This window comes from Indicator indicator, chromosome 3 (genome assembly GCF_027791375.1).
Source record: "Indicator indicator isolate 239-I01 chromosome 3, UM_Iind_1.1, whole genome shotgun sequence".
NCBI classification, from domain to species: Eukaryota; Metazoa; Chordata; class Aves; order Piciformes; family Indicatoridae; genus Indicator; species Indicator indicator.
Genome location: NC_072012.1, coordinates 23,903,356 through 23,927,467, shown reverse-complemented (window position 1 = coordinate 23,927,467; position 24,112 = coordinate 23,903,356). Strand labels below are relative to the sequence as shown.

Sequence of the window (24,112 nt, the reverse complement as noted above, 5' to 3'; positions counted from 1 at the left end):
ATTTTTAGAAAACAAATGCATTGGTATGTAATAGGTTATGCTAATGTGCTTTATAGTACTTAATACACCATGCTTAAATTTATCAGCTAAACAAATCCTATTTCCAGAGCAATCAAAACTAACCCAGGAAGAAGGCTGTATTTCTTAGGAAAAGCGAAATATCACCAAGTTAGAAGTGCATTTTGATCTCTGTGCGTTTACCTGTTAAGTCTGACAACACAGTGGATTGGGAGAGATTAACATAGTAAACCCAGAGACTCATGAACTTAAACAATCCCTTTAATGTAATAAACATATCCAACTTTCAAATATAAACTGGAACTAACTCATAAAAGAAATTGAAAACTTTCTGGATGCCAAAAAGGGCTTACGCAAAACAGTGCACATTTATTCAAGGTATTGTTTGTGGTGGGTTGAAAACAAACCAAACTATCTATACATAAAAAGAATTTTTACCTAGCAAGGCGAAAGAAGTTAGCTGGCACATGCAGAGTAAACAGAGGTAAACAGTATAAAAATACAGAATGTTAATCCCAACCAAGCCCAAGCTTTGGTTATGAAAACTGAAACAACACAGTATGTTAAAGAAAGATAAGCCAGAAGCATGCGAAGTATTTGCTGAAACATACTCATCCATGTATATAAGTGAAAGTCACAGACTAGTGAAATGGGTTTAGAAATGCAATTTTCTTTATTTCCCTTAGTTTGATTGTCATTCAATTTTCCACTGAAGTGGAATGACTTTCACCCTTCTTCACCCCACTGGTAACTGCGTTTTTGGAGGCTTGAAACAGATGTTTTAAAGGAGGCTTAGCTAATTGTGTTTTTATGATACAGTGTGATATACAACCTTGCTGCAAGCAAATGGTGAATGATCTGTTACCATTCTGGAAGGCAAAAACTTGGAGAACAGTCAAGTCATTCCAGATGGAATCAGAACATTTTTGAGTTTCTCCTCACAAGAGCACTGAAACTCCACAGTACATCAGGTAAGCCATTTAACATTTTATTTGCAACACAGAGTATTTTGGCAACCAAAATATATTAGAGGAATCTGAATCGTGACTTGCAGTGCGTGTGCTTTTCAGAAAAATCAAGTTTTGTTTCAGGTATGTACCGGGAGCATAAGCAGCACAAGGCTTTTCACACCGAAGCAATTGTCTGATGGCATCACTCTTAGATGCACCTACAGGTCCTTCTTGTCTTCTGCTTCATTTAAACTGTCCTGAAAAGAGACAGATTAACAACTTATTTTTAACATTTGGCAAGATCAAAACCCATTGATTCCATGTGCCACATTTTGCCTCCTTTCAGTCACACCTGATTTGTTTGTTCACTTTACACCCTTCAAAGTTATGGTCCCATCAGTACTACCCCACATAACACACGTGCTTCCTCTGATCTTAGCAAAGTAACAGCCATGCAGCCTACTTCTGCTCCCCATTCACATTAGAGCTGAACCGTGCAAACTCAGCAGAAAACATTTTCTGCTATCAACTGATCTATCCTTAGAAGCTCAGTACCTTCCGTTCTTTCCATTCAGAGGTAAACACACAAAATTGTAAGGATGTGTGTTCTAGACCACAAGACTGCTAGAAATGCAGCAGGACTACTATGGCTCGTTACACAGGGAAGCACAAAACAATACAGGACATGCATGGTGGTCTTTAACAGAGATCAGATGAGCAATCTCTGTAAGAGTACAGGGTGAGGCTGGAAATTGGTAAGCAGCTTCACAGAGTACAGTACACAGTATAATAATCTCAAATTTACCTTTAAAATAATTTATTAATACAGGACCAACAAAAAGCTCTCCTTGAAAAGCAGGTCACCATCATTTTAAGATCAACCATTTATTTTCTCCCAAGGCCATTCCATGTAAATAGGCTAACTTTCATTTTAATGGAATTCTGAATGAATTCCAAGAAAGACATCAGGCATGGAGCACGTGTCACACAACTTAGAACAGGCAGGTATCTCAGTCCTATCAGAAATAATTAAACACCAAATCAAACTGCTAATTCAGCTTTTGCTTGCCATGTTGTAGCTAGTTGGTTATTTTGTGGTTTGGTTTGGTTTTGGTTGTTGTAGGTTGGTTGGTTTGGAGTTTTATTGAAATTTTGTATTGTAGCCTGTTTTTAGCTGAGGTTAGGTTGGGGTTGGTTTGGGGGTTTTCGTGTGTTTCATTTTGTTCTTGCCTGTCAACAGTATTGCAGAGTTTGTAATCCAGTATTGCAGCATTTGCAATCCAGTATTGCAAAAGCATAAAGAGCAAACAAAATAAAGTTACTCTTATAAATCATGTATATAGCATATACACATCACACCTATCATTTTCTTACAAGATTTCAGTTTCATCATCACAAGCAAAACTACCTGAATCTCAAGTGATAACAAAATCCAGTCTACTGATGACCTGAACTTTGTCACCTGAAGTACAAACAGAAAATACTAATAGCTTTACTGTCTAGTCCTTGAAAAAAAAATTCTACTGTTTTGATGACGTTTAAGGAGTGCTACCCATTTTAACTTTACGCTATACTAAAGATTTTGGTAAATTCTCTTGCATAATAAATACCCAACAAGCAGAATGTCGCTGGTACATCATGCTCATACAGTGATCCAGAACCACTTACCTGAAGCTGCTTGTACTCTTTCATCAAATTATCATACTCTTTTTTAAGGCCTTCAGACTGCTTTTTAACTGCAGTCACTTCATTATTTGCCTTGTGAAGAGCTGTAAAATAGTAGAATTAGTGTTTTAATGATTCCTTGTACTCTTGCAGTTCCTCAGAGTTCTGGTCATGTATTAGGGCTTCACAGCACTAGACACTCCTTCCTCTTTTTTTTTAAAGCTTAAATTTAAAACAGAACATCATGGATGGACACAAGAAAAGATGTGCAGGACAGAAAGGGGAAAGAGAATGACTTGTGTTCAGGAAAAGCAGCACAAGGAACAGGAAGGGGCTGTAAGAAAGGTAAGGTCAAGGTCAATAAACTGTTACAAGGTAGCAATGACTGCAGTGTTCTGTCCCATTGTAGAAGACAGTTCTAGAAAAATGGAACTCTACAATCTCCAACACCAAAATTGTCAGTCCTCTTAAAGAGGGAATTCAAAAACTCCTCCTTTTCACTGTGTTATCTATTTTAGCGTATATAATTCATTAGAAGCATCACTTTATGGATGAGAAGGCAGACTTGGTAGGTGGCAGAATAAACAATTGTGAAGTTTTTAATAAACAACTGTGAAGGTTTAACATGAGGAAAAGTATGAGTCTTCTCACAAACAGTAATAAACTGAATGCATGTCTATGCTGCAGTACAAAACAGCCCAGGATTCTGTAAGGACTAATTTACAGCATAGAGTAAATCAACAAAATTTCATGAAGTCATTACTTCTCTCTGCTATAGATAGCTACCTTTGTACCTCTCTGCTGCAGCAGCACAAGCATACCTTAAAATTTTATTTTTTCATGCAAAACCAGAGAAACAAGGCAAATAACCTATAAGGCTGATTCACACAGCTATATTTAGAAAACAAATCTCAATGGTATAATAATTTTAAAAATTTGCAAATGTCCTTATTCCAAATATGTGAATCTATCTTTGACCATAAGCAACCTGAGACAGTCTTTTCTCTTCCAGAGACCTCCAAGACACGAACTGCAGCACCTTTGCAAGAGCCTTGTCTCAAAAGACAAGGAGCTAGATGTGGGTTTTTTGTTAAGCACTTAGCCATAAAAGCCCTCTGGTCTGAATCATGTTTATCTTTGGGTACTAGTTCCTGAAACATCAGGACACAAGATATTTGACCTCTTGCCTAAATGTAAAAAGATAGACTCTCTCACCTGGTATTATTTCTGCTATTTTTGAATTAATTCATTTGAATGCATAGATTCAAAATCCTTCTTATTTAAGCATCTCAAAGTGTTTTTCCAGTAATAGGACTTTCACCTAGCCTGAAATTCCAGTCTACTGAAGTTAATTACATTTACTATTTATATCACTAGTCTACTGAACCCAACATGGTCAAAAACTCATCCCATCTCTTTATATTCTTTCTTTCATTTCCATACCCGTACAAAATATCCTTCATCCTTTGACAGCATCAATAAAAAACAAAACAAAAATCAAGCAAACAAATAAACCCCAAAAAATGATTTCTGAAGGTTTTGGTATTTGGAAGGCCTTTGGAATAATCACACATCTGACAAACCAAACCCCATTGCATTTACTCTCCCTCTGATCTTGCTGCTGTTTAAAATATTAACAGTAAAACATGGAAATCACTCTAAAATAAACTTTTGATAAGGTTCTCAGTTTTAAGTTGCAGGCAAGAAAACATTTCACCTCTTCAAGAATCTGCTAATTAGAAAGTTAATTTTTGCCTATGTATTAATATTCTTCTACATATTTAATTACAGTAAATATTAACAATATCTCATTTCTGAATAAGCTGTATCTCAGTATTAGAGATCTAATACCATTTACATGTTTACAAGGAGCAGCACAGTATTTTAGTTGCAACTAAAAACTAATCTATTTTTAAAACATGAAAGAAATATCTAACAGTATCTGCAAACCAAGAAAGCAAACAAGCTGCTGCATTGTTTCAATGTTTTGACCAAAACAGATGTATGACAGGAATACATCACCTAACCCTAGAATAAGAAAAAGCAAAGAACTGATTGTTCTTTCCACCTGTGTTGGCTATGGACACAAAAACCAACCAAACCCAGACTCATTCCTGTTGGGGCCACACAAAGTAGCATCACATCTTTGACAACAATTCCCCAGTGCACCAAATTCTCTGGATGTCTTCTTGATCAGAAATAGAGACCATCCATACATCACTCCTCAACTGGTTTACATCACTGCTCAACTGTTTTTCCACTGCATGAACACTGCAGTGCAGCCCAGTCTATCGTACAGGTGTATATATGTAGTCATATGGATTGTATCATATGAACACCGATCCAGCAGAAAACAGAAGATCCTTTGTATGCGCAATACAGTCAGTTATTTACTTCTGGCTTCCATCTGCCCTGTTACTTTGCCTCACAGGAGGCATAACAGCTGGACTGGAAGCAAACAAAACTTAACAGCTTATTATTCCTGCTAAGTAAATGCACAAGCAGGCAGGAATGCTGCTTCTGCATTAACACAGCTAGTGAGAAGAATAGACAGGCAATAGGTCCCGAAACAGAAATCCTGCCTCAGTACTGAGAGGCAGGCTCTCCTTTTTCACTCGTTTCCCTTCAAAGAAAAAAAAAAAAAATCAACTAAATATTCTTAAAGCAGTATATCAAGGTAAGACATTCATGGAAAACTTTATCCCTTTACAGAATGTGACTGGAGGTCCATAAACTAATGTAAAATGTACACTTAGGGAGAAAAAAAGAATTAGTCCTTCCTTTAGCATATTCTGCCTGTACCTTGTTCCAGGACAGTTTACTTCAAAGATTCTTCTAAAGCCAAAATAGGATGAGGAATAAAATTGCTCTGACAGCCCAGCAGCTATAGCATTTCTACTACCGTCTCTTTGCAACAAGGATGGAGAGAACTAAAACAAAACCAGACAGCAATAAAAGCAACCAACTGGGCACTTCCCTGCACAACAGCGAGTCATGATCTGACTGACTTGCTACTAAGGAAACGATCTGGAACTTAAATTAGCATTGCTCACAATACAGATCTAAAATGCAATTATTTGGACTAGTTTAAGACTGAGAAAGATCCCTCTCTTAAAAGAGTCATGTTGAGAAAGAGCTATTCACATTTAAGAATTTAGGCATAGACAGGACAAGAGATTTGCCAACAACACTGTAAAGCTGGGAACACAACTCCAGTCAAGTAATTCCATACTAATCCTGAATTCTCTTAGGATGTAACAGTCAGATAAAGTTTAAAAAAAGATGTCAAGACCAAAGAAATTACACACAAATTTGTTCAAAGTACCTTTTGCATTCTCAAATCAAATTTTGTTAAAAAGAGGAATGTTACAACATCTTCCGATCATACAAATAGCCTTCTACAACAAAATCATGCTTGCTGTATGCAGCACCTTCCCTTTGAATCAACAAATACGAATAACAACTCTTGTATGTGAAATTGTGCAGTGGCTCTCACCAAGGTTATGATCTCAGCTAAAAAGTTACGATGGACTTTGTTTCCTAATCTCCCTCTGCCATTGGCTAAATAACATGAGACCATGGCCAATGCTTTTAACTTATACATCTATATCCCAGCTTACAAAAGGGAGCTGATAGTTTGGTGGGGGTTGTGTGTTTTTTTAAAAGCTGAAATGCTTCAGTGGAACTCAACTTAGATACATTTTTTTCATTCATGGTACTAGCCTGCCTGGCAACACAAAGGCCAAGCTGAGTTCTCCCTGACAGCAACAGTTCTATGAAATGTACTTCCAGTGCCTGTATTGTTTTTATCTTTCTAATAACATTTGCATTTATGTGAGAATTGTGTATCTGTTCATACATGCTTTCTAGAATAGTCAGCAATTAATATCTATTTCAAAATCAGACCTTCACATGAATTGTTGCTGTCTCCTACAACACTATGCAACCATGAAACAAAAAGCACTCTTGTGACACATTCTATACACAAACCAAGCCTCATTAGAGGATGCACAGAAGTTAAATAAGAATCTCCTCCTGCACCCCACTGTATGCCTATGACAACAATATATAAACGGACAGTATTTTCCTAAGTTGAACTAGAGTTCAAAAGCACCTAAGTGACTTGGGTGAGTCAGTAGGGACTTCAAAAAGTGAAATCCTAGTGACAGAGACAAAAAAAAAAACCCAAAACCAACAACAAACCCACAACAGTCTTTGGATTGTCTCTCAATGCAGCACTCCAGACATCCACAGTTCAGTAACTGCACACAGGTGCTGGGGGCAACAATGATCATAATGCTAGACAAGGTGCAGGTAGAAGTTTTAGGTGCACGTCATTTGCCACCAAATACAATTAGAAGAGTGAGGGCTCAAGGAACTGGTCAGGAGTTTGCCACCAGCAAGACTTACCAATATTAGTTGTTCAGTAAAAATTTCTGCTGTGCAAATGAAGCTGTAGCCTTTAACATGCACAAGGACAGTGTCACTAAAAAAAATTACCTGAAATAGAAGGTGAAACAGTACAGCAGTGCAGCAAGTCTCCCTCCTGTCCAAACGGTCCCATAATAACAAGTGGAGATTTCACACATCACCATTTCCAGGTTGGGATCTTATCCCAAACTCAAGGACTGGTGTAAGGACAGCTCTTTTTAAAAGTTCTCTGACTCTGACCTGAAGTCCAGTTGCAGATAGTCGTTTGTTGTAGCTTTTTGGATTATTTTCAAAACTATCAAAATGAAACAGTATCGTAGCATCTCTTTCCCCAGAAAATTCCTATAGGTCTGAGACCTGCAGTGATGTTGAGAGCCTTTAATTATCTGAATCAACATTTTGTTAGAAAAATGCCTGATACACAGCAGGACAAACATTCTCACATCAGCACTGAGTGCTCCTATGAGTACATATATTTATTTCTAAATATCAATGAGACATTTTTCATAATATACAAGTGTATCAATAAAATAACATCTTAGAAGGTTTCTAAATAGTGATGTTATTACACGTCCAGGTATGCTAAAAATGGATTTAGTCTCTGAAGTGCTAGCCCAACTGCTCAGTACCTATAAACTCTCAGTACACAAGTAGGGAAGAACTAGTCCCCTTTCCTTCATTTCTATGAAAAAGTTAAAAATATGCATCAAGGGGAATAAGAAAGTCTGAAGAGAAAACAAATTTGGCTGAAATCTTTGTCACTCATTTTCAACCCTTTGTCACTCACATTTTAGTAATTTCACTATTCGGTTTCCTCCCCATCTGCAGATAGAGAGCACAGTCGATGGCAAAAGGTCGTCTTAACTTAAATTTCGCCTTTGGTTAAGTGAACAAAAACCCCCATATAAGGTAGTCTGTGTTTCCTGTAAAAGGTAGAATGCTTAAGACCTAGAGATGAGTCTCCTGAAAGTCTCCAATAATCACTGTCTACATTGCGATTTCAGAAAGAGGAAACACAGTATTTTCTTCGCTCTAAGCTGTAAACACTGAATCAGATTTGTGTGTCATCTGAAGTCAAAGCACTAGCCTGATACTAAAACACATAATTTAAATGTGAAGCAAACTTAAAGTTAGGACTGCTCCTGGTGCTGTTCCATTGAAGCAACCTACCTTTCAACACATGGCCTACTATGAAGTAATATGTCACCCTATCACCATACACAAGTAGCTTAACAAATGTACCAGACCAGATCAAGAGGTACTTGAAACCGCTCTGGATGACAAGACTGGATGACAAAGCAAGTATGAGCAGCAAAAACAAAACCCCAAAACCCAACCAAACAAAACCAAAACAAAATCCAAGCTTATGACTCTTAATGATACTAAAGCGGAAAAACAAACAAAGAAAAAAATGCCCCAAAACCAACCAAGTTAGTTTTATTTTTTATACTAGTTTAGCCTTGTTTCATTACTAAATGCCACCCTCTATGCTTTTCACTCCCACTGCCCCCCCAGTCAACATTCACCTGCTCGGTGGCAGAAGCTTCAAAAGAAAACCATAAATTTGATTCACATTAAATCTCTACCACTCCATAGAAAGCTGTCTGCAAATGTGGTTTCTGTCAAGTACTTCAATCTTTCTGGTTATCAGTTTGCTCAAAATGACAGACAAGAAAACTTGCAAAAAAATAAGACAGACATAACTTATCACCATCTAACTGAAGATGGTAATTAACAGCACCACAGGGATTTCTGTTTTGGCAGTGAGGGGGGAGGCATCAGGGGAAGGGTTGTAAATATTTTTCTATTCATTCTTTTAAAAGACCCTCTCCCCAACTTTCTTCCCTAACAAAAGACTCAAGTATGCTTTAATTTATATACCTTTTGGATGGACAACATCCAGCAAGGAGAATGCAGCTGAAACAGCATGTGGTAAATCTATTTATTCCTTAGCTTTCTCCAACATTCCTGACTGAAAAGCTTACATTATATTAGTGTTACATACCATCAGTTAGTTTAAATAAAACATATGCATTTAAGTTTTTCATTGATCCTGTCACTTCAAAGGCAGCTTCCCACCCCCCTCTAAGAAAACAGCAGGAGAGAAAAAGCCCACAATTAAACCAGCCTAAGAATGTGAAGCAATTCTAAAGATTCTTGTTGCTTCAAGCCCAGCTGAAAACAGCTGTTGTACAGTTCCTGTGCATCTTCAGTGGAAAATGAAATACTACTTGTGAAATACTACTTGTTATTCTTAAAGCTTTGTAGCAATGCCCTGCAATTTGAAAACAGGGCTATGTTTTGATGACAACATGCTGTCTAGTACCATGAAACTCTATTTTGTTACAATCTGAACATCTGATTAATGCTTACAAGGTCACCAACATTATCTTAGAAACACTAATTTCAGATGAGCAGGTGTTCATAAGCATCACACACCTTGAGAGATCTCAGTAAGACAGAACCAAACAGGTAAGATCTGCTTCTATCTCAGTTTGGGTTGCCAAGAAAGTAGTTTTGACAATCTAAACCTTAAACACGGAAGCTGCTAACAAAAGTATTATGTTACAAATTGCAAGACACATTTCCTTGTAGATAAATCCCGATTTTTTTTTTTTAAAAAGCTAACACCTCTGATACAGGAGATATGCAAGTTTAGAATATTAGTCAAGGGAGTTTTTTGTTATCTGTTGAAAACCTTACTTTATACAAAACGCCTCAGCCACATACTCGCAAATTTTGTATGTGGAGAGCAGCTGACTTGTATGACATGAATGATCAACCTGATGCCTCTGAGCAACCTGTAATTGATTCCATATCCTCATCATGTCATTGAGTCAACATCATTCTTAAATAGATCAGTTCAATTTGTTCATAATTACAATTAAATGAATGTGTTCAAACTACACTGTACACATTTTTATAATGAAAGCATTTATTAAAATATGGACATGGCAACAGTGTGTTTTTCTAGCTCCTAGTCAAATGTGCAGCAACCCCAAGCCAAGCATTCCATAAATCAATGAAGTTAATGGTATACGTAAATTTTTGATATCCAGCGTTGAAATAAATCTTTTTCTTAATTGCAAGTAAGTCCTAAACAATACTTACCATTTGATGTCTTTTGTAGTTCTGCTTTCAAATGTTCAACTTCCTTCTTCAGCTTTTCATCAGTTGCTTCTGCTGACTCTTTCTTTTTACTGCTTCCTTTTTCATTCAAGGCCTATCAAAAAACCACAGTTGTTATAATTTTATTTCTGCTACCCTGACATTACTGCCAAACAGCCAGACAACATCACCCTTGATCTTGCTAAGCAATAAATTTTATCAAACGTCAACATGAATAGTCAGATACTCAGTTATTCTAGGGAAAAAACCCACACCAAAATTTAAAAAACCCACAAACAACAAAACTGCTCAGTGGTTAAGCTGATAGTAATAGCATATTTGTAATGGTATGGCATGTGTAAGAGTACTTTGTATCTCTGCATCAAGCCCACAACCTCTGCTTAGATTATAATGGCTTTTCCAGAAAACATAGGGTGGGACTGAAGTGCCAGAATATTGCCATGTTTATATGTACCTTGTTCTAGTAATTTATTCTGACTTAATCCATGCAATACATCACATCTCTCCTTGTAGCTTTGCAGCTACTTCAATCTTCAGAATACTTCAATATTCAGATTAGATTTGCATTGAAATTGAATTAAAAATAGGAAAGTATTCAGGAAGAGCCCTGTAAGTACCACACATAAGAACAGTACTCTGAAAATGTTTGCACTGTATTTGTACACACTCTTATCACTAAGGCAACTGCTACTGATGACTTGAAATATCATATATTAAGGATTAGAACCAATAATTAGACTCTTTGCCTGTTATCCAACCACGCATCATCTCTGTTATAAAAATAGCAAAAGAAGTGGTAAACGCTTAACTGGAAAAAGGGAACAGAACAACTAAGATGAACAGCCCGTTCATTAGTGATATTAGAGTTTACTGAGCAGAAGGGAAAGATTACTCTAGGAATACAGGGAAGAAATTATTATAAAGACTGGTAAATGATCCAGAAAACAAAGCCAATCAAACAGAAAAAACAACCAACCAAAAAAATAACAAAACCCCAACCAAACAAAAACACCACGAAACAAATAAAAACCCAAATCAAACAAAAACAAACAACCAAAACAAAGACACGACGAATGTTTAACCAAAGAGCAAAGAATGAAATTGAGTGCAGATAACAAAATCATAGCCAGTTTTTCATGGAAGGAGATGACCTGTGGCCAGTTTACTTTGTGCTCACCTTTTTTTCTTTTGATATAGATACAGTTCTTTCTGTCAACTTTTATCTCAAGCACTGTGCTCCATGGAAACTGAACAGGAGACAGTACAGATCTAGCACACTACAGTAAACTTATAGTAAACGTAGAGCCAGTGCCCTACATGCAGGTTTTTTTTGCCACTCTGATGGTGGAATGAAGCATGTTTGTTCATGAATACAAGAACAGGGGCCAAGCCACAGATGAACCCAAGTTGCAATATCTCTATAAAATTAACATCAACCCATTTTGAACACTGTCTCCAGTGCAACAGAGATGCAGCTGCAGCACACTGGCTGAACCTGTGGCTACCACTCTTTTTGTAAACCATGCAATCAAACACACAAATAGAAACAGGAACAGAGTTTCCAGTTTCTGGCTATCACTTACAAGCAGCTAAGAGAATGTGTTGCTAAGAGAATGTGAAAACAGAACAAAAAGAGGACTTTTGGCCAAATTCCAACAGGACAGAGAGAAGAAAAACCTATCAGTATGCAGTAAAGAGGCAAATTCTGTGGCTGAGGGAGGGAGTCTGGATAATTCTGACAACACACCAAATTCCAAAATTATGGAATAATTTCATACTTGGGAAATACCTAACACTCTAGTGATTCTTGTTTTATGATATCTCTCCGACAGTTGGATTTTTTTTTTAAACCTTCAAGTAATTTTTGTGCAGAGTCTGTTCTCTGTCTCAAGATTTGCTGGAAAAAAAAAATACAGTGCTGGTAACCATAGACACTACTGGAAGGAAACCTGCACACACCTGCAGTTAATTTTGTTTTGACAATGTGCCAGACTGAACAAGGTTGTAAAAGGCTTCATACCCTGGTTATCTGCACTTCAGCTTATAGTTCAATCTCTTCCAACAGAAGTCAAACTAACCAATTATAAGATTTCATAGATTTATATTTATGATCTTTTCTGACTTCCCTTCCTACATACAGCTGTATACTGAACCACAAAAAGACAAATAGCTTACTTTTCTTGATTTTTCTCATAAAAAATAACCTATATTTTGCAGTACCTTATTGAGAAAGGACAGTATTAAGAAATTGGCTGACCCACCATAAAAATACATGGAAGGATAGAAAATACAAAAGTCCAATTTTACAAGTTAGAAAAAACATTTCAGGACTGGAGCAAATCCTGTTCAGAAGAACAGCCAACATGAGAACAACTATACCGTAGGCTTTTCCATACTGGAGTGCTATAACCCTCACCTAAACAGCCAACTGTTTAGAGTAAAAAGTGTAAAATTAATGTCTCATTCTACTTTGTTATGATTAAATTTAGAGCTATTTTAGGACTATGTTACTGCTTTGATGAAATTTGTACTGGAAGGACAGAACCTCATTTATTTGGATTACTTTGGCTTCCTTTGTTAATAAATAGTACTGAAATTCATATTCATTACTTTGATTTACATCTTTTAGGACCATTGTTCTTCCTCTTTCCACTAGAAGGAAAAAAATTAACAAACATGTTGTGCCACTTGCTGTATAAGGAAATAACTAAAATTTCAAAGATACCTCCTGCAGTCTTTCATTCTCGGCCATGTATTTTTTGGCTGCCTCAGTAGCATCATTTACTTGTGTTTCCAAAGCTGCATGAGATGCCATCCCTTTTGCCAGCTGAGTAAGAAGGGTAACAGTACGTCTCAATACACTGGTGAAGAAACACAGTGAACAGCACAATAATTCACAGCACAGATTAAATAAACAAAACAAAATGAAACAAGAAAAGTAACATAAACCACCCCAAACATCCCCTTTTCTCTCTGTCTGCATTAGATATGAAAACAAAACCACAAGAGTACTGTTTAAGCATCTAAGGAGAAATATCCAGGTTCATCAATGACAATAGTGAAGTAAGAGACTAAAACTTTTTTCATCTATCAAAAATCTGGCTTTTACCTGATGCAGAACCTCCCTCCTCCCAAAACCCCACAGACATTAAGAGGTCAGAAACCTGCTCGCTTAAAGGCTGGAATACTCTTACATGATCTAGTGTTTTAAATAGAATGGATTTCTGATTACAAGACCCAAGCAACATGTGATGATGAGTACCATGCAAAAAAAAAAAAAAAAAAAACACAAACCACCACCCCACAACTTTATAAAGGTCCTTATGAAAATAAAGTTACAAACGTGAGCACACTAATCTTCAGAAAATTGTCAACACTGTACAGATCAGAACATGTATAAATGTTAGCACTTATATTTAACCTCAAATTTAAGCTTTGCAAATACCTCCCTTGATGTGATCACAGAATCATTGAGGCTCGAATAGACCTCTGAATTAATGAAGTCCAGCCTATGACCTAACACCACCCCATCGATGAGACCATGTCACTAAGTGCCACATCCAATCTTCCCTTGAACACCTCCAGGGACAGCAACTCCAACACCATCCTGGGCAGTCCATTCCAGTGTCTAATTACCTCGTCCATGAGGAAGTGCTTCCTAACATCTAACTGAAACCTCTCCTGGCGCAGCTTCAGGCCATGCCCTCTCATCTTTTCACAAGTTGCCTGGGAGAAAAGCATGACCCCCACCTTACTACAACGTCCCTTCCAGTAGTTGTAGAGCATGTTAAAGTCCCCCAGGTGTCCTCTTCTCCAGGCTAAACAACCTCAGCTCCTTCAGCCTTTACATGTAAGACTTTCCCTCCGGTACCTTTAGCAGTCCTGTTGCTCTCCTCTGGACCTGCTCCAGCACCTCAATACCTTTCTTGAAGTGAGGGGCCCAGAATTGCACACAGTACTCGAGGTGATGCCTCACCAGTGCTGTGTACAGGGGTAGAATTACATCCCTATTTATTGCCTCTGCATTACTACTTTCATTATTCATTCCTGGAGTCCCTCAAAGCATTATGTTGCTGAATCACAGAAAGGTCAAAGCAAAACTAAAATAAATGAATTCCTATAACGTAACTATGCAGCTGCTCTTCTTCAAAAGAAATTTGAAAATCCAAGTAATTGGCTTTTTCTTAACTGAAAGCTTATTAATAGACTTCCTGGCTTTAAAGGTAAGCTTCCCTCCCTGCTCATTCACAGAAAACTCATTTTTCTTACTTATTTTTGTTTTAATAAAGTTAAGGTCCCCACATCACTACTTTTCCAAAGGTTAGTGTGTTTTACCAGCACTTATTAATTTATAGATGCAGAAGTCAGTAGCCAGTAAAACATCATTATTAAAATAGAATCATAATCATACAGGTTGAGAGGCTTCCACAGGTTATCCTGTCCAAGCTCCTGCCCAAAGATAGGGACAGGCTGAGCACATTGGTCGGAGGCTTGTCCAGCTGAGTTCCTAATGGAGTTCTCCAGTGATAGAGATTCCACTGTCTTTCAGGGCCCTTGTTCCAGTATTCACTGCTCTTGATAGTAGAAAAATTATTTTACCACAAGTCAGAATTTCCTGAATTCCTAGCCATGTCTCAGCGGATCTAGAACAATGAGTGACAAGAGCTGGCTCCCTCATCTCTACATCCTACTTCTAGATTGCTGCAGAAAGCAATAGGATCTCCAATTCCACATCTCTTTTCTTGGCTGAAGCCAAGCTCCTTCCTCTTCTCACAGGTCACATGTTTCATTTCCCAACCTCCTTGGTACCCTGACAGGAGTCCCTGTGAAGTCAAAACTGGCATGGCCCTAAAAAGGCACATGTGCCATATAGAGGGGAATAACCGCTTCTCTCAACCTGCTGACTACACCCTTGCTATTTCAGCTCAATACATGATTATCTGTGTACTGGGATCTCCAAGGCCTTTTCTAAAAAAAAAATTGCTTTCTACACAGCCACCCAGACCTTGGTGTGGACACTCTACACGATTATCCTTTTTGGACTTCATAAGATTTCTTGGATCACATTTCTGCAATCTGTCTAGCTCCTTCTAAATAGCAGCCCTACCCTCCACTCTGTAACTTGCAGAGAAGACATTCAATCCCATCATCTGTATTTTAAAAAAGGAGATGAAGATAGATCTTAAAGGTCCCTTCCAACCCAAGACATTCTACGATTCTGTTGAGCCCAATATCAGTCTCTGATGGGCATCAGCTGGAATTTGCATTGCTACCATCCTTTGAGCCCAAAGGCACAGAAAACTTTGCATATGCTTTTTTTCTCCACTTCTCCACCCACAGTGAGGCAATGAGAATACCACAAGAGACTATGCCAAAGGCCTTGTTAAGGGCACACAGCATCCACTGCTTGCCTTCTATCGAAAATGGCAGTCACCTCATTGCCAAAAGTAACAGCAGTGATCAGGTGTGATCTTCCCTAACTACATCCATGACGGCCATTTCAAGTCATTGTAGCCTTCATATCCCTCAAAATGCCTTCAAGATTTGTTCCATAACCTTTCCAGAGTGATTAGTCTCTAGTTCCCTACATCCTGCTTTTTCACTTTTGTGAAGACAGGTGCAACATTTCCTGATCACAGTGATCTTTCCAAGCTGACAGCATATAGCCTTGAAATGACGTTGGCCAGCTCCCTCTGCACGGAAATATACATCACATACTAGGATGCTACAGACTTCTCTGATGTCCAATTTGCTTAAGTACTCCTTAACTGCATTGTCCACTATGTTGGGTAACACATTTGCCACTGGCTCTACTGGAAGTCTCAGAACACTGGGAGGCCAAACAGCAGACCTTACCAGTAAGAAACAATGTGAAGTAAGGTTGGTAATGAGACACTCAGCATCTCCTTTTTTTCCATACCTTTTGTCATTTGGTCCCCTGCCCCACTAAGCAATGAGTCTGTGTTTTCTTCATCTTTCCTTTTGTTTTCAGCCCTCCTCATCCCTCTCTGGTTCAACAGCAGCAGCAGGGTATCAAAGGGACCAGACATACCTTGGCAGGCTCTCCACATCTCCTGGGACATCTTCAGATTAATGCTTCTATCCTACCCACGGGACAGTCTCTGGTTACTATGACCCTTTCTCTTTCCTCTGCAGTCACTTGGTGGATGAAGGCTAAGCTGGCCCAAATAACTCCTCTGATAGGAGGAAATTTTCCTCACCTCTACCCAGTGTTTTGCAATTGCTGAACCACAGATGGAGAAGAACTTTTGTTGTGTTGTCAGAAGTGAGAAGATTCCAGCCCCGTTTCGGGAATCTCCATCTGCCGCTCTTCTGGAATTCTCCTACTGGGAGATGTGCTAAAATGAACCGAGACTGACCCAAAGAATTAACTAGGGGCATCCAAATACCCCTTCACACCTATGGATGGTCTTCACTTGGTTGGGTGATGGTAGTAGCAATGTAGAATAAGGCAACTTAAGCAACTCTTTTCCCCTGTGACAGACATTACACCTGTTTAATGGATAAGCATAACAGTCCTCTAATCTAGTCACCATTGATTCTAAATCTTGATGAAAAGCCATTAGTCCAAAAACAGCCTCAAGCAAACCTCTTCAAGAGCAGAACATTTGTCTACAATAAAAATCCAACAGAGCCACCTGACATGTTTTCTTCCTTGACAGCTGAGTGGGAGTAGGATCCTGGGGGACCAGCTTCCAACTCTTGTGCAGGATACAATACAGCTATTCCTCTCTTGCAGCAGAGATCACAAACCTATTTGTGCATATTTATTTAACCTTTCTGAAGCAAGACAAATAACATGATGTATTCCTATTACTATTGTGCAAGACTACAACCACCTTTATTTATTCCAACATTTTTCTGCTCAAGTTTTGTACAAATTTTTCCTTAACACTTATGTATCACACTCCTCAATGATAAGCTAATATGGCCATACATCAGTTCAAGGGAAAGAAGTCTGTCAGAAGTCTGCAATTCCAGGCATTTCCTTGTTCTGTGTTCCTCTTGTGTATCTAGGCAATGTCAAGCAGCTCAATGAAGGAATTCAGAGGGCCAGCATTCTTTGCCCATAAAAATGTACAAAATAAAATTTATATTAAAACGTACAAATAATAAGTCATCTGATCAACATGTCTGTTTCCATTCATTCACATTATCTGTGTCAAATTTATGTGCTTCTTTGCCCAACTGAAATCTGCAGGTTGTGGCTACTGTAAAGACTCACAGGTAGTCTTGGTTGCTTCTGCTGCACAATAGAGAACTGTCCTTTCCATTAACCTGTTTTATTATCTGTATTTAAACATCTTGAAAGGGATACTTGCACTTAAGATCAGAATATCATAGAATGTCAGCTGCCACACAGTGTTTTATCTGAAATAATATCTAAAACTTTCCTTGGAAGCTGGAATCCTACAGTTCCTGACTTAGAAATGAAGTAACCCAAGTTTCTTAACACAGCAGGATACCAGGTTGCAACATAGTAAGTTTATTTAAACTTTTTTTTTTTAAACTTAACTCCACTTTTTTGTTTTCAAAACAAACAAAACATAGGACATAAGTTTAAGGAAGGAAATGAGCAGTCCCTGAAGAAACATCTTCTGGAAAATACAAGTTTTCTCAAGGTTTCAAAATGATTCTTTCCATATGTGGCTCACTTATCCTTTCAACCTTCAAACATTTGTAAGTTGCTATTATTTTCCCTGTTTTTACTTGCCTCATAGCCTATTTGCTCAATCTTCAATCTCTGCAAATCAACTCTCCAATCTTTTTCACAGCTGCATTAGTTTATACAATAGTTCCTCTAATAAATGTACTACACAGAAACTAAACCAAAAATTAAAATATACTTACAGCCAAAGAAATAAGGAAAAGCCTGAGAGATAGAGGTTTCTTTGCGATCGGAAGAGTTTCATCTGAATATGATCAAAGGCATTGGCATTGACATTTGCAGCCCTTTCAGTCACATGAACTGCAGAGTACTTCCTGACTTCTCTAATAGCATCTGCAAACAAAACCAGTTTGTTCTTATTCACACCTGTGAGAATGAGTGTATGATAAACCATAGTACTAGAAATATGTATTTGGACTTTCTGCTCAGCAAACAGGCATAGAAACAATAGTAACTTCACTTATGTTATCCAAACCTTTTAAAGATAGGTCTTGATCAACCACTGAAGCAATATATCAGTTTCAGAGATACAGGAAACCACTGCCCAAAACATGCTTCAATAGTCACTTCCAACACTTGCACCCAGCCATGAGGGATCAGACCAAAGCAACACTATGTTGCCAGAATGTTACCAGAGACCCTACAGAAATGAAACTTCAAACACTGCAGCGAATATCAAAACCAAAATGAACTTCAGATCCCTGTTCTGTAAGAAGATTCTAGTCCTGCTGTAATCCACCATCTTATGCTGCGAGGACAAGCATCTCATTATGGCTTTACTTTTAGCCCAAATCTATCTTTCTGAAAATCAATAACCATCACCAACGCAAAAGCAAACAGCAAACTCTGGTCGAAGTCATAGATGGGAGTCCATAAGAATGAACTAAATCTTTCAGTTCTTAAGCCATTTATTGGATCTACTTCCAAGGATAATACTAATGATCATCTAAAAAAAAAAAAAAACCCAACCCAAACGTATTTAATTGCATTTCCAGTACTTCCTTTAATATTAAGGTTTCAGGTTTAATTTATTAAAGCAACAAACACACCAGAATTTGGGATTGCTGGTAAGTGCATTAAGTGCAAATGATTGAGCTCAAGTTAATAAATCCCAGGAAACATCTGAAGCTGGAGAGACATCTTTGAAATAGTGTTAACATGTAATAGAAATGCAGCAAAAGTTAAGCTGTATATTGAACGTACAACTCAAAGACAGTGTCCCTGTCAAGGGTGGAGGAAGAGCACAGCTTATAGACAGCTAAATCCAGTCTTTCCCCCCTAGAGAGAGGTTCCCCTGTAGGTTTTCTATACCACAACTCCATCTGTCTTTGCCTTCTAGGTGACCTTTAGCATGATTGGGGTGGAGATGAGTAACCCACTCATATATGGTTAGCATGTACTCTAGCTCATTATCATACTGAGGGATGTCAACTTCAATATTAGAATTGCGAAGGTTGTTGCTCAGGCACTATGTCCTTCAAAATTTGTTTTGAGGCAGTGTGGTTTTGTTGTTTTAGCCTTGCTTCATTAGTTTTCACGAAAATAGGGCTGTCAGTCATTTGGCAGGCCAGCTTCACAGATTTTCATTTCCAGAACATAAACATCTATCGGTTTTAAGCATCTCAACCTTTCTCCTGAGGTGCATTAAAAACTAACTCACATTCCTGTCCTGCAGCAAGCTAGGAAGTTATCCTACAGATATACCTTAGGATCTATTCATAGTAAGTGTAGCCAGCAGCTCTTTTGATCTGTGCTAAGCTTAAGTACCCAAATAGCTCAGTGCTTTGATATATTCTTCTGGTCTTCTATGTCTACAGCAACCAAGAGAAAGACTGCCATCTACTGCATACTTTGCAGCTCAGCCAAATTCTCTATCAAGAAATTCAAGTTTAAGTGTGTGAGAAACTGAAACTAAGCAGCAGCTTAGACCAAGCTCCATTTCTCCTCCTCATTCACACTGCATTACTATGCATTTGGATTTCCAATACGGATGTGGTACAAATCCTCTCCTTCTCCATTCTACTGTAGAACTTTTACACTAATAAGCTGATTTACATTAGGCTCGGATCCTTCCAATTAATCCAGTGCTATGAACTCCACATAACAGGATTTTTTTTTCCCCAGTGTAAGAAATTATTTCACACTTACCAAGAAACAAGACGATCAGCAAAACTATTATTGTGAGGAACATCTTGTTCCAAAAAATTGCCATTTTGCTCCATAGAGGAATCGTAAAAATCTTCTGCCATCTGTAAAAGAGCATTGTTATTCGAAAAACAATTAAACACTAAAAGTAGCACATAGTAACCCCACAGAAGAGAGTCTTATTCATATGTAACTTATGTAAGATCCCTAAACAGCTGCTTTAATTGCAATATATGGATATGGAACTTTTTTAACAATCCAACTCAATTATCTCTTTTTTGTTTGTTGTCAATACAGGCAAAGATGGTTCAACCTGAAAACTTCTTATATGACAGCAGCTACTCTCCAGATGTTTTATTTTAACTTTGGCCAGCATTACTTTGCATTTGGTCCTGACTATGATAAACTCAGGGATAGGGTGAAGATTGTAAAATCCATTTCATCGTTTTTAGCTCTATGTACTTTTATGCCCTGTTGTCAAATAAAAACCATTCACAAATTATTATCACCTCCACCATCCTTCTTCAGAAGGCTTATCTTTTACACAGATGAGTTTGCAAATGACAACAAAAGGACAACTCTCTCATTTGTATTTTGTCAAGAGTTAAAATCTCTTTCAAGAGCATGAATTTGTATGGAAGCAACTTCAGAGGCCCACTGCTGAAGACCATGATTACTTTTTTGTTTAAACAATCGTCTATTAAACACTATACTTGGAGGGATCTGCAAAAATTCACAATTCCAGCACCAATGAAGAACATTCGATGTGCTCAAATGAATGGAAACCCAAAACAGATGACAACAGAACAGCTACTCATCCTTTGCTGCATGTTAGAATCTGTGCTATTGCATTAAAGTAATACCTAGCACAGGCATGCTAGTCACCATCTTACAACATCAAGTGAATTTCCAACTTCTGTTAAGAGTATTCACATTTTCCAGAGACTGTTAAAATTTGTCCTTTAACAAAGCTGTTTTCAATCTACTCTTAACTTAGCTTAAATTAGTCTGTAGCATAACCTCCAATGTTTCCTTCTGGTTCTGCACCAGAAAGAATTACTACGTTTTAGCATTCTATGTGCAAAAATCTCATTTAAATCTTTTTGTATAATTTGAATTCTTTGTAACAGCCAGCCACAGTCTGTATCAAAAAAAAATTACTTTAATTAATCCAAGCTACAACTCAAACAAGGCCAACTTGCTAACTCTTTAAACGTGATTCTACAAGTTTCATATAGATCTCCACTTAAGAAGTGACCGATTATATTGCCAAGTTATATTCAGGCTGAAAATAAGATCTCTTCACTGCAAAGTCTTCCTAAGTTTTATTCTCACACTTATGCTTCCTCATGAAGTACTGACATTCACATTTATTAAGGATCCACTGACTTTTCATGGCAAAAAGTCACATATACATAATCCCTCCAAAATATAATACTGGCCACCACTATTGATGTACTGCAATTGGCAGTACGGTTCTTTTTGTGTACTTGCATTTCTCTGGCATCAATTTCCTTACTCCCCAAGAACTTAGAAGCTTGTTAGCAAAGATTAAAAGGAGTTCCTTGCCCAAAAAACGTGCAGATGCTAAAGAGGCAAACAATCAGGTGAAGACTGACAAGTGAGTAAATCAAAAGTTTAAAGATCAGCAGCTTCATGTCTGTCTTTAATCGTCCATGCTTTACCGCTCTGACAGAACCAGCTCCCAGGCCACCACGCTGAGCAAGGCATGACTGCTGCCCTCTGGTATTGTCAAAGCAGCTCTATGTAATCTTAAACTCCACAAGATTCCTGTGACAGTTTTGTTAACAAGATAACTGAACATGTCACAAATAAGAATATAGCTACTTCACTCTTCTGGAAACCCCTGTTCAAAGGAATAGCTGACTGCTAGAAGCCAGGCATAAAAATTTGTATCTTTGTATATAATTAAAAGCACTGTGTTTAATATTCGATTAAATTCCGGTAACACTGCAGGTTATAAATTTGCCTTTTATCCACAAAAACTGGATTTCAAGCCCTCTTTATGTCATAGGTGAAACCTATTTCAATATTCCCAATATACCCTGCATGTGTCATCCACCTGCAGAAAATTCCTGCAGCTAGTTTCCTCACATAAACTACTAATAATCTGATGATTATGACTCACATAATACTTCTCTGTTCTTACACACAGTTGCACTTTTGATTAGGAAACAACAGAAAACATGAGACCTCAATAGTCTTGGCTGAAATGTTGAACTCCTCACAGGCCACCTTATAAAAATCAGAGGCTGTATTAGATTTTAGAACTTACTAAATTTTGGAAGTTGTGGTAATATGACTAATCACTGATACCAGCTGAGGAGGATCCAACCATTTTCAAGACTGTACCATAGCTTTAAGTACTTAAATTCAGACTCTCCACACAGCAGGGTTTTGGGTTATGTTTTGTTCTTTACAATGTTACAGTAAAAGCTATATTCTTCATTTTAAATGTAAAAAGCAAATACTTCACAGTTTTTACACAACCCTAAGACAATTTTTTGTTTTAAAAGCTTCAAGGTTTTGGGATGTGCTTTGGTTGGGGTTTCTTTTAAGAACTACTGATATTCCAGAAAGATCATAACCATTTATCTTGCCAACTTTAATCAGCTACTTATAGGAAACAACCCTAAGACAAGACTGTAAGCCAAACTTTTGCATAAAATGAGTAATTCACATATTTTGGTTTTTTTCCCCTTACTAATGGCATTTATTTTAAAAGAATGAATTATTTTTCTTAATGTTTGTATTGTGATCCAGGAGCATTATTTTGTTAATATATAAAGGGGCCTTTATTTCAGTAGTCTGAAACCTTTTGCATCCAGCTGAAGTCCACTTTTTTTTTTTAAATGATCTCTCAAATTTCTTACCTCTCTTACACGTGCGGTATGCGGTTGAATATCAGGTGGCTCTTACCTGTTCCACACCTGTAAGGCTTAGTGCACACCAAAACACTGTAAAGCTGCTCCTCATAAACTTGACAGCTTCTGAAAAGGCTGCACAGTTCTCTCATTTCTTACTGAGCTCACGGGAAGGCAGATGCCCTGCCATATGTCGGCTTACTCAAAAAACCCTGAAAGAAGACTACAAGATGACATCCCATTTGCTGAAGCAAAGCAATGGGGCTCATCCTGGGTACTCCAACTGCCTTTCGGATAAATCGGCAGCGCGTAGAAAACAAACATAAAGCTTGTTAACTCTTAAGAGGCTCGTTAATTCTCGAAACTCCTGATGCTCAAGTCCCAAATTGCATTCTTGCAGCTTAGTTCACAACTACTTTAAGATCGTAGCAAAGTTCCGTGATTACAAAAGCAAAGGTGTAAAAGAAACCTCAAACAAAAGACCGAGGCGGGTCTGTCTAGCACAGTGAAGTCCTACCTCAGCGGAGAAATAAACGGCAGGCAGAGCACGAGGATTACTGCTATTTCACCATACAGAAAGAGGACAACTGCTGTCCACTGGAAAGTCATAGTGTCAGCAGGCCTGTGGAGGAAGAAGAGGCTCAGGCGGGCTCACGAAACTCCACCCCCTGGTACCAGAACGGTTCCGGCACCTTCCCCCGAGCGAATCTGCCTCGCGTTAGGCCATGTGGCTTTAAAGGGAATTATTTCTAAGTAACTGAACTCCATCTCCGCGGGGTCGTTGTCCCACTATACTGGCTTTCTCTCAAAACAGGCCCTGGGGCAAAGCTCGTTTGGCGGCCGAGAGAGATGGGAGCTAGGACCCTCAGTGCCGCCTCAACCGGCTCAGCGGGCAGGGCAGGGCAAGGCCTATCGGCGGCAGCACACGAAGAGGAAGCCGCAGCCCCGCCTATACCGCACACCAACGGCTACCTCCCGCTGCCCCCGCCCGTAAGCGCTGCCCACAGCCTCCGCTACCCTCTGCACAGCCAGGGAGGCCTAGGCCTCCCCGAACGCACCCCGTTCCTTCTCACGGCCGCCCGGTATTCACAGCCTCCTCAGCGCCGGCGCCCAGCTGAGCCTGATGGCGGCGAGCCGCTCTCGAAGGGGCGGGGAGCGTGGCCTCACCTCTCGGGACGCGCTAGGAGCGAGGAGCCGGT

At 38.5% G+C, this 24,112-nt stretch overlaps 1 protein-coding gene across 1 annotated transcript; it reads right to left on the bottom strand.

The window, feature by feature from the left end:
- Positions 1 to 945: 945 nt before the first annotated feature.
- Positions 946 to 24,112, bottom strand: BCAP29 (B cell receptor associated protein 29). The gene is made up of 8 exons (XM_054399432.1): positions 24,081 to 24,112; positions 23,431 to 23,535; positions 20,032 to 20,132; positions 18,066 to 18,216; positions 12,919 to 13,054; positions 10,176 to 10,287; positions 2,637 to 2,737; positions 946 to 1,225 (listed from the first exon to the last, which is right to left on the bottom strand). Exons 2-8 carry the CDS (start codon positions 23,520 to 23,522, stop codon positions 1,187 to 1,189), a joined length of 732 nt encoding a protein of 243 aa, XP_054255407.1. The 5' UTR covers positions 23,523 to 23,535; positions 24,081 to 24,112; the 3' UTR covers positions 946 to 1,186.

What these genes read in the sequence shown, in the direction of transcription:
- BCAP29 (XM_054399432.1), bottom strand. Translation starts at nt 23,522, where the DNA reads ATGACTTTCCAGTGGACAGCAGTTGTCCTCTTTCTGTATGGTGAAATA. An exon ending in CCGTTTATTTCTCCGCTGAG is followed by an intron (nt 20,133 to 23,430) that starts GTAGGACTTCAC and finishes GCTCTTTTACAG; the next exon opens with ATGGCAGAAGATTTTTACGA. An exon ending in AAGAGTACAAGCAGCTTCAG is followed by an intron (nt 1,226 to 2,636) that starts GTAAGTGGTTCT and finishes GTCTCTTTTCAG; the next exon opens with GACAGTTTAAATGAAGCAGA.